General features: G+C 26.9%; 2 protein-coding genes across 2 annotated transcripts; one reads left to right on the top strand and one right to left on the bottom strand.

Moving 5' to 3' along the window:
• Positions 1-3685, bottom strand: LOC133784666 (uncharacterized). The gene is made up of 5 exons (XM_062223956.1): positions 2958-3685; positions 1323-2798; positions 935-1240; positions 752-851; positions 1-669 (listed from the first exon to the last, which is right to left on the bottom strand). Exons 1-5 carry the CDS (start codon positions 3683-3685, stop codon positions 1-3), a joined length of 3279 nt encoding a protein of 1092 aa, XP_062079940.1.
• A 4453-nt stretch (positions 3686-8138) lies between these two features.
• Positions 8139-10345, top strand: LOC133784667 (uncharacterized). The gene is made up of 8 exons (XM_062223957.1): positions 8139-8450; positions 8597-8800; positions 8896-8988; positions 9088-9189; positions 9285-9575; positions 9786-9872; positions 9962-10201; positions 10301-10345. Exons 1-8 carry the CDS (start codon positions 8139-8141, stop codon positions 10343-10345), a joined length of 1374 nt encoding a protein of 457 aa, XP_062079941.1.
• Positions 10346-11462: the final 1117 nt, after the last annotated feature.

The raw sequence follows: 11462 nt of genomic DNA on the forward strand, positions 1-11462 counted from the left end.
CTAAGTTTCTTCATCCATCTCATTTGTATCAAACGACATTGATGTATCAATGGTTATGTCTTGCATATCTTCCCTGACCAAACTACTCTCTCCATCCCCAACATCAATAGTTGCGCTACAAACTTCAGTTTGCAAATAAGACTCCACATTCTCGTCGTGTGATTGCACACTCATATTATAATAATCTCTAGGATTGATTTTTAAAGCAACATGCCATCCATTATGTTTGAGGTCTTCCACATACATTACCTGTTCTGCTTGAGAAGCTAGTATAAATGGCTCATCTTCACGCATCAATTTTGAAAAGTTGACTCTTGTGCAATCCTTCTCTTTTTTAATGCCACTTCTTGAAATCCAATCACACTTAAATAACACAACACGATTTCCCAAAGAATAATCTAGTTCTATAATATCAGTTAATATTCCATAAAAAGTAACCTCTCCGAAAACAGGATTTGGGTCCCTACTACTTGCGAAACTTTGAGTCTTGGCAGTCATAATAACTCCACTATTTTGAGTTCTTAAGTTCTTTTCGATTTTTTTTGTGTGAAACCTGAAACCGTTTATTAGATATCTTTTAAATCGAATGAAAATATTGTTTGGACCTTTTGCCAAACAACGTAAATCTTCAGAAACTCGATCATCCCCATTATCATATAATTCTTCTACCTGATTTGAAAAAAATGTAATAAGTACACTCAATATGAGTTTGGCTCATTAAGTTGATGAAAAAATTATTAAAAAACCTTACCTTTTTTGCAAACCATGAAGGAAATGATTCGCTATGAATCCGATCTACGGTCATGGTTGTTTGACGAGAGTTTTGTTGTGCAATCATATTTCGATGTTCCCTACAAAATAAGTTAGCTCTAGTCATATTTATATGATGTTTCACATTTTTATTATTATTGGAGATATAATAAATAACACTTACTCAATAAATGATTCTACGATATTGCAATTAAATAGCACATATCGATGTGCCTTAACTTTAGTATCCTCATCTAAATTCTTAGTATCTATTTTGCCCAAATGTCGACCTGTCATTTGGAAAATAGGCAATGTTTCTCCATTTAGTTCCACATTACTGTAATTTCTAGGCTTGCAATTAAATTTTGTCTCCACACCTTCCATATATCTTGAGCAAAATGTTAAACATTCATCAGCTAAATATCCTTCAGCAATACAACCTTCCGGTTTGCTTTTGTTTCGAACATATGACTTTAACTTAGACAAGTACCTATATTTATTCATATAAGCATTAGAAAAAATATTGAAACTTCTTACAGTTAAATAAAATGAAAATTAATTAATATTTTTACCTTTCAATAGGGTACATGCAACGGTAAACTGATGGTCCAGCAATTCTTGCCTCATATGCTAAGTGTATCACCAAATGAACCATTATATCAAAAAATGCAGGGGGGAATAATTTTTCAAGATTACAAAGAATGATAGGTATTTGTTGTTCAAGTTGCATAAAATCTTGTGGTAGAGCAACTTTTGAATACATCATGCGAAAATAGTTGCTTAAAGGAGTTAGATGTAGACGAACATGTGCACTCGATATTCCCCTTAGTGCTAGTGGTAGTAATTGAGTCATAATGATATGAAAATCATGACTTTTGAGCCCATAAATTTTTCTTTTGCTTACATCAACACATCTAGAAATGTTGGCAGCATATCCATCTGGAACCTTAATTGTCTTTAGAAATCGACAGAAGACAATTTTTTCTTTTTTGCTTAATGTAAAACATGCAGGCGGAATGACAGTTTTCTTTGACTCGCTCTCCTTTGGATGAAGTTCAGATCTAATACCCATATATTTTAAATCAAGACGTGCATTCAGATTGTCTTTATTTTTTGCATCTAAACTCAATAATGTCCCAATCAAACTTTCACATACATTCTTTTCAATATGCATCACATCAAGATTGTGTCGTAATAAATTATCCTTCCAATATGGCAAATCAAAAAATATACTCTTTTTCTTCCAATTGTATGGCAATGAAGGATTAACAGCTGTCTTCCCAAATTTAAGTTGGTAGCCTGCTAACGTATCTAGTATTATAGAACCACTTAATGGTGTTGGAGCCATTCTTTTCTCTTTTGTGCCATCAAAAGACTTTTCATCATTTCTAAATGGGTCGTTGTTTTCTAACCAGCGTCGATGTCCCATATAACAATGTTTTTTGCTATACTTCAACCATAAAGAATAAGTGTCTTGATGACAAGATGGGCACGCATATTTTCCTTTTGTGCTCCATCCTGATAAGTTTGCATATGCTGGAAAGTCACTGATAGTCCATAATAGTGATGCCCGCATATTAAAGTTTTTTTTGGTAGATGCATCAAAAGTTTCAACTCCAACTTCCCATAACTCCTTTAACTCTTCAATCAATGGCTTTAGATATACATCAATATTATTTCCAGGTGCGTCTGGACCAGGTATGAGCAAAGACATAATGAAATTAGGTTGCTTCATACACATCCATGGAGGAAGATTATATGGTATCAAAATAACTGGCCATGTACTATGGTTTACACTTAATGTTTTGAAAGGATTCATTCCATCAGAAGCTAGCCCAAGTCTGACATTTCGAGGATCTGCAGCGAAATCCTTATGGTTGTGATCAAAAGTCATCCATGCTGGAGAATCACTTGGGTGTCTCATACAACCATCACTTGTACGATCTTGTTTATAATGCCAAGTCATAAAATCAGATGTTTTTGATGACATAAATAATCTTTGTAATCTTGGTATCAATGGAAAATGGCGCAAGACTTTAGCTTCACTCCTATTTTGATAATTAAAATATCAAGTTATTATAATCTATAAAGTATAAATCAGGTAAAAGAAAAAAAGTTTCTTATTTTGATTCTTACAATGTCAAGTTACTCTAATCTAGAGAAAGTATAAGACAGATAAAAGAAAAAAATTGTTATATGTAACGTACCTTGGTGTAGAGCATACTTCACATTCTGTGTCATTTGCATGTTCTTTTCTATACAACATGCAATCTTTTGGACATGCATCAATTTTTTCATAATCAAGTCCTAGAGCGTTGATTAATTTTTTGGCCTCATAAAAAGAATTGGGTAATGTTTCACCTTTTGGCAATGCTTTTTTGAATAAGTCAAGTACCTTGCCAAACGATTTGTCACTCCATCCACAAATGCATTTAATATGAAATAATTGAATTAAAAACGAGAGCTTTGTAAAACTCGTACAACCTGGGTAAAGTTCTTTCTCTGCATCTTTTATCAAATTGTAAAATTCTTTTGCTTTCGCATTTGGTTCATCGCCTTCACCTTGAAGATTATCATTTTCAACTTCACGTTCGTCGTCTCCAATACTATGTCCAATTGCATCGTATATAACTCCTTGCATATCAATGGTATAATTTGACTCATGAGTATCATTAGGAGTGTCAACATTTTGCGTAGCATGCGAAGAAGTTTCTCCGTGCAATACCCATTTAGTGTAACCATCTACAAATCCGTTGCATATCAAATGTTCAAATGCAATTGTACGGATGACAGGTGTGATAAGACCGCACTTTACACAAGGACATACAATTTTTTCTTCATGACTTGCATTTTTAAAGGCAAAATCAAGAAAAAAATTAACACCTTCTTGGTATGAATCACTTAATCTAGAATGGTGCATCCAACTCTTATCCATTGATACTGCGAATGAAAAAAAATCAAATTAATTTATATTATAATAAAAAAATATTGGTGCTTATGAAATAAAACTTTCGATTTATTTTTTTGAAAAAAAAAATCATAAATAGTGCTTTATTAGATTTGAATGCACACTATTGTTTATCAAAATAATAAATACACATATAAATCCAATTAATTTTAGATTTGATTATATTCTACAAGATGAAAAACATAAGAATAGAATTACCTCAAAAAAAATTTAATACTTTTGTTGTTTTTAGTTTGAGAAACAAGTATTATGAAGTGTTTTGCAAGGAGACCAATAAAGAGAGAGTAAGATGTAGAGATGCAAAACAAGTATTTTATAATATATCTTTTTATATGCATGCATATATATATAGTTATTCTTAGCGATAATATTTATTTGTAAATTAAAAATTTCAAAGTAATTATAATTTAAAATTAAGTTTAAAAAATGGAAGTTGGTTTAAATATTTTTTATTTAAAATTTGAATTAAATACTACATCACCTGTATTTTTTTTTGTTTAAAATTGATAATATATGATGTATATATCTATATATCTATATAGGAAAAAATATATGAGTTTGTTTAGAAAAAATATCTTTATGTATACATATATTTATTATGAATATACAAAAACTAATATAATAACTATCTTACGTTTTTTGTTTTCATGGAATATGATTTTTTTTTTTTTGACAAATTATGAAAAGCATATTTATGTATACATATAAAGTAATCTTAGTGATTAATTCTATTTTTGCTATAGTATTAACTAAAATTATTCAAAATTAATTATTTATCAAAATTAGTTCTAAAAATTTGGAAGTTAGTTTTGAATAGTTTTCATTTAAATTATTTAAATTTGAATAGATATATATCCCCTATTCTTGTGCAAAAATGAGTAATATATATATGATATTTTAAAAATGAATAGACATAACATCATTTTTTTTAATTTTACAACAGTATATAAATAATATATATATAACGATTTTATATATCTTCCAATTTTTCAAACTATATATATATAATAAACTTATTAACCATCAAAACTACAACCATAATAAGCTTTTCAAATAAAACTTATTTTGACAGTTTTTTATTTTGAAATAAATTATATATATATATAATAAACGATTTTATTATTTATAATAAACTATATATATAATAAATAATAGTATTAACTTATTATATAATAAGTTTATATTAAAAGAAAAATAACGTTTTTATATAATAATATATATATTATGTGAAAGTAAACTGATTTGTTTTTTTTTTTGTCAAATTAGATAAATAAAAAAAAATTGATTAAATCTTTTGTAAAACAAAAATATATATTAAAAAGAGCACGTATTAAAAATTATGGCAGTTATTCTATATGTCACAATTGTTTTACCGCTAAAAAATAGTTTTGATTATCTTATTTCCTCACTCATCTCAAATATGCATACAACACTCATCTCAAATCTGGAGAAAGCTAAACTAAACTTACCAAGGAGAAAAAGACTACAAAAAAGATGGTAAAACTATATATTATAATTAAAAAATATTGGTGCTTATGAAATAAAACTTTTGATTTATTTTTTTGAAAAAAATAATCATAAATAGTGCTTTATTAGATTTGAATACACACTATTGTTTATCAAAATAATAAATACACATATAAATCCAATTAATTTTAGATTTGATTATATTCTACAAGAAAAATAACAAGGTGAAAAACATAAGAATAAGAGTTACCTCAAAAAAAAATTAATACTTTTGTTGCTTTTAGTTTGAGAAACAAGTATTATGAAGTTTTGTAAGGAGACCAATAAAGAGAGAGTAAGATGTAGAGATGCAAAACAAGTATTTTATAATATATCTTTTTATATGCATGCATATATATAGTTATTCTTAGCCATGATATTTATTTGTAAATGTAAAATTAAGTTTAAAATATGGAAGTTGGTTTAAATATTTTTTATTTAAAATTTGAATTAGATACTGCATCACCTATATTTTTTTTGTTTAAAATTGATAATATATGATGTATATATATATATATCTATTATAGGAAAAAATATATGAGTTTGTTTAGAAAAAATATCTTTATGTATACATATATTTATTATGAATATACAAAAACTAATATAATAACTATCTTACTTTTTTTGTTTAAAATTGATAATATATGATGTATATATATATATCTATTATAGGAAAAAATATATGAGTTTGTTTAGAAAAAATATGTTTATGTATACATATACTTATTATGAATATACAAAATCTAATATCATAACTATCCTACGCTTTTTTGTTTTTATGGAATATGATATTTTTGTTTTTTTTTTTTTTTGACAGATTCAGGAAAGCATATTTATGTATATATATAAAGTAATCTTAGTGATTAATTCTATTTTTGCTATATTATTAACTAAAATTATTCAAAATTAATTATTTATCAAAATTAGTTCTAAAAATTTGGAAGTTAGTTTTGAATAGTTTTTATTTAAATTTTTTAAATTTGAATAGATACATATCACCTGTTCTTGTGCAAAAATGAGTAATATATATATATATATGATATTTTAAAAGTGAATAGACGTAACATCATTTTTTTTTAATTTTATAGCAGTATATAAATAATATATATATAAAACGATTTTATATATCTTACAGTTTTTCAAACTATATAAATATATATATAATAAACTTATTAACCATCAAAACTACATTTCAAATAAAACTTATTTTGACAGTTTTTTATTTTGAAATAAACTATATATATAATAAACGATTTTATTATTTATAATAAACTATATATATAATAAATAATAGTATTAACTTATTATATAATAAGTTTATATTAAAAGAAAAAATAACGTTTTTATATAATAAATATATATATTATGTGAAAGTAAACTGATTTGTTTTTTTTTTTTTTTGTCAAATTAGATAAATAAAAAAAATTTGATTAAATCTTTTATAAAACAAAAATACATATTAAAAAGAGCACGTATTAAAAATTATGGCGGTTATTCTATATATCACGATTGTTTTACCCCTAAAAGATAGTCTTTCCTCACTCATCTCAAATATGCATACAACACTCATCTCAAATCTGGAGAAGGCTAAACTAAGCTTACCAAGGAGAAAAAGACTACAAAAAAGGAGGTAAAACTACACACTTTCTAGTCCTAATTTCTCTATGAATATAATTTTTAACCTATTTATTTTCATATTTTGTTTGTTATTGAATTTTGCAAAGATCTTAATGGAAGAACAAACACAATTGATGACAATTCAAATATTCTAAAACGATTTTAATATTTCAGGTCATTCTTCTTTTTCTTCCTTGCATTATATGTTTGAAATTCCTCAAAATTAATGAATCCGACACAAATATTTAAACATAAAAGCATTCAGATTTGTGAAAATTAGATATTCGATTAAGTTTGTATTATTGCTTCTTTTCTAACCAGTAAGTCCTAGAAATTGATCATATTTTTTGTTTTTTCCATCGACAACATAAAATCCACATATGTTTCATAACAAAATTCAAAAATGGTAACCAAATCCAGCAAACCAATCATGACGGTGCATTTATTAATACTAAAGCTATACGTGATACCTATTCATTTATCTATTTTCACCTATATATATTGTGCTCGACATTATATACATATATAGTATTAAGTTCCCATTGCTTTATTATTGCATATGCTCTCATTCACTTCACAAAGTCTATTTTAGTACTCCAACCACTCTGACATAACAAGACAACTATATATATAAAAGACTAATACATTATATATTAATTCAGTTGTTCCTTAATTAATATACCTCACACTATATTAACTAAAAAAAAAAAAAAGCAGGTATAGAAGAAGACTGTTTCAAGTTCTTGAGTCATTTTCCCGACCAAACAATCAGAATCTAATATTTGAGCTTCCCTACAAGTCTTAAAAGTGGGGGTGGTTTTTATAATCCTAGCTATAGTATCTCATTTTTTCAGAACTGTTTCTTTTTCTTTTTTCATGGTTTAAAAAGTCATGCATGTGTTATTTTCTTCTTGCTATAATATGTGTTTCTTGTGGAAAATAGTTGACTTTGTCTTTGATTCAATTGGTCTAATGAATTCGGTATGTTGACTTATTTATAGCATTCTAGAACTCCTTTCTACCGCTCTCTTTCTTATTTAAAATGAAAGCAATGTATGATAATATACTACTACTCAACTTGATTACATTTGAAAGCAATATATATATATATATTTCTCTGCTCCTTCATATATAAACTTTTGTGTTCTTGTTCCAATTCTTTGTTTTTGCTTGGTAACTTTTTCAAATTGCTTTTTCTAGCTGCTTGCTTATTCATTGCTTGCCCTTTTTCTTTGTTAATTTATAATGAAGTAAATTATATATAACTACTTTATTTTTTCAAATCTTCAAAACAGCTATGGATCCATACATGCAATGTAGATTGGCCTCACAAGATAGTATAGAATCATTTTCAAATATGTTGATGAATGATAATGGTGAAAAGAAAACTCGAGGCCCTACACAAATGCGTGAAATATGGGGAAAACGGGATGGAGAGAAGATAAAAATCACATGCAACGATTTTGGACAGCCATATGATAACAGTGCAAGCAAACTTTCAAGCTTTATTGGGACATTAGTACGGGATGGAAAAAATGCTCCAATTAATTATAAAACTTGGCATGAGGTACCTGCTAAATACAAACTTGGAATGTGGAAAATCATACAGGTATTAATTATTTTTTTTCATGATTATTTAGTTTGGTATTTTATGTTAAAAATTGAAGTATTATGTCATTTCAATATTTGTTTATTGTATTTTTTACAATCTAGTATATTTAAATTTGTGAATAATCAGTGTTTAAATTCTTGTAGGAAAAATTTGAAATTCCTCCTCATGCTAAAAATTGGACTTTCAGAACTTTTGGAAGGAAACTTAGAGCTTGGAAATCTTATCTTAAAAAAACTTATTATTTGGAGCACTTATCTTTTGAGGAGCAAAAGAAATATAAAGACAAAAGAGTTTATGATGATCAATGGGAGGAACTAATAAAATATTGGGCAACAGAAAGTGCAATGGTATTTTTCATTCAAACTTTTATTAACTTGTATTATTTTCATTGTATTTCAAGAATTGTTTACTAACTAAATTTTAATCTTTAATATTCTTTTAGAGAAAGAGTGCTAAAAACAAGACTAGTCGTGCAGAAAAAAAATACAACCATACAACTGGCACAAAGAGTTTTGCTCAACTTAGAGCATTACAGGTAAAATTTATTTAGTATTTTAACATTAACATTTGAATATTATTTCAAATTTAGGTCAATTTCATTGCTTTTTAATTAAAACAATATGTTCTTTTGTAGAAAAAAGATGGTGCAAGTACGCCGACACGTGCAACCATGTTCAAAATCTGCTACTCAAAAAAAGATAAGAGCATTACTAATGAGAAAACAAAAGAAGCAATGGTATGATCCAATTATTCTTAATTAATGTGTTATTTCTTGCTTGCTAGTTTAGTTTAATCTTAACTTACATGTTTACAATATTAAATCAATAATAGTTACAATTACAAGAGAAAGAAGAACTGATTGAAGATGCATCAAAAGAAAAGAGTATGAATGACGTTTTTTCTGAAGTTATGGGTAAAGAAAAACATGGATCAGTTCGCATGTATGGATTTGGTGTTTGCCCATCTGATGTGTGGAAGGATAAATCAACTTGGAGAAGAAACCAAAATGAGTATGTAGATACTCTGCAGTCAGAAGTAAATGATCTAAGGTCTCAAGTTCAAATTCTTACTAAGACTATTTTGAGCAAGCAAAATAATGGCAATGATATATCTACACTTCAGGTTAGTCAAACTACTAGTATTTTATTTATTTTAATTATTGACAACAAGTTGTACTAACTACATTAAATTTAATTATGTGCGGCCATTACATTATAATGAAAATGCTACATCTTCACACCTGGTTAAGATTTATTTTATTTTGTTGATTTTTAAGTTACTAACCTATAAACTATATATAGTTATTTTGCTAATTTATTGTTATATATGTAGGCCATAAATGCTAGTACCTTACATAACAAAGAAACTCAACGTCAACTATGGTTTTCATCTTCAGCATATGATACTCCTGTTGTTGAGGTACTACTATTATATTATCATTTTTTAAAATATTTATAAGTAGATCCTCCACTGTTGGAATTATTCATTTATTAATATAATATATACAGGTTGGAGAAGTAGTCAATCTTAAGAGTGTCACTAGTGAGCCTGAAACAATTGCTATTGGTATCGTTTTAAGTAGAGATCCATCAAAAGAAGTTGGAGGAAAAAAGCTCGGATCCTTTTTTTCTGAAGTTATAGTACAAGTTCCTATTAAGCCTAACGAACAACTGATTAAATCATATGGACATTTTAAGACAATTGGTCAAGTTGTTGGAGCCCCTATTGCATGGCCAACAGCATTTGTGGTAAGCTAAATAAAAAAATTACAATAATTATCTTCCATTAAATGCATTATATATATGTGTGTATACAAATAATTTTATATGATTTCTATTCTCTTGTAGATTCCAAGGAAATCAGATACACAACTTGGTGACTCAATGCTATGATTTTATGTTGTAGAAATTAAACTCATGTATGTATTTTTTTTTTCTTTTGTTGGTATTTATTTCAATGTTTTTGTACATAGAAGTCCCATTGTTGTTGTTGTTTTATGAAATGTTATTTTGCTACAATTATGTATTATTTACAATATTTATCAAACTTTTTGTTGTTGATTATTATGATATATTTGTGAATATTACTTAAGTTAAATTTGTATAAAAATATTTCAAAATAAAAAACATCTTCAATATTTGAAAAATAAAACGCAAGAATTAATTATCAAATATGTACTTAATATTCTTTTAAATATATTAAAAAAATACTTTAATAACATTTTTAGTTTAGTAACATTTATTAAAATGTCACTAAAATTATTTTTAATATAAAAAATAAATATAAAATTTATTATAATAAATAATATAGTGACATTTGAAAATGCTATTAATTATTATTTAGTGACATTTTTAAATGTCATTAAAAAAATACTATTGTTACATTTGAAAATGTCACTAGTTTTTACTCACATTGGCATATCTTACATTTGCTACAAATGTCACAAAAATTGTAAATGTTACTAAAAATATACAGCAGTCACATTTTCAAATGTCACAAAATCAATATTTTGGTGTAGTGTTTATTGGAAACTTGTAGAAATAGAGTTACTTCCATAAAATAAGTAGGATATGGGATCCCATTATCTTAAAAACAAAACATAATTTAAAATAAAAATACATTACATAAATAGTGCGGAAAATACATGTAAAAAGACATAAAATAAAACTACATCCTCGAATCGAATAACGCTCGGCTCCTTGACTCCATTCACCATCGATACACAATCCCAAGCATCCATGAACCCGATCGCCTCTAAAGCTATTTTCCTGCACATAAAACAAAAAGGAATGAGCCTAATGCCCAGCAAGGAAAATCTAACACATAGTCATAAACATAAATTTCATAATAAACATAAAGACATATCATAACACTTATTACATACACTTATTATAATGGCCATTATTACTTGGGGTCCCATAGACTAGACAAGTCATATGCCCATGAGATTAGTGGGGTCCTACTAGCTAAGTAGGTCATATGCCCATAATCTATTGGGGTCTTGTTAGT

This window comes from Humulus lupulus, chromosome 6 (genome assembly GCF_963169125.1).
Source record: "Humulus lupulus chromosome 6, drHumLupu1.1, whole genome shotgun sequence".
In the NCBI taxonomy this organism is placed as follows: Eukaryota; Viridiplantae; Streptophyta; class Magnoliopsida; order Rosales; family Cannabaceae; genus Humulus; species Humulus lupulus.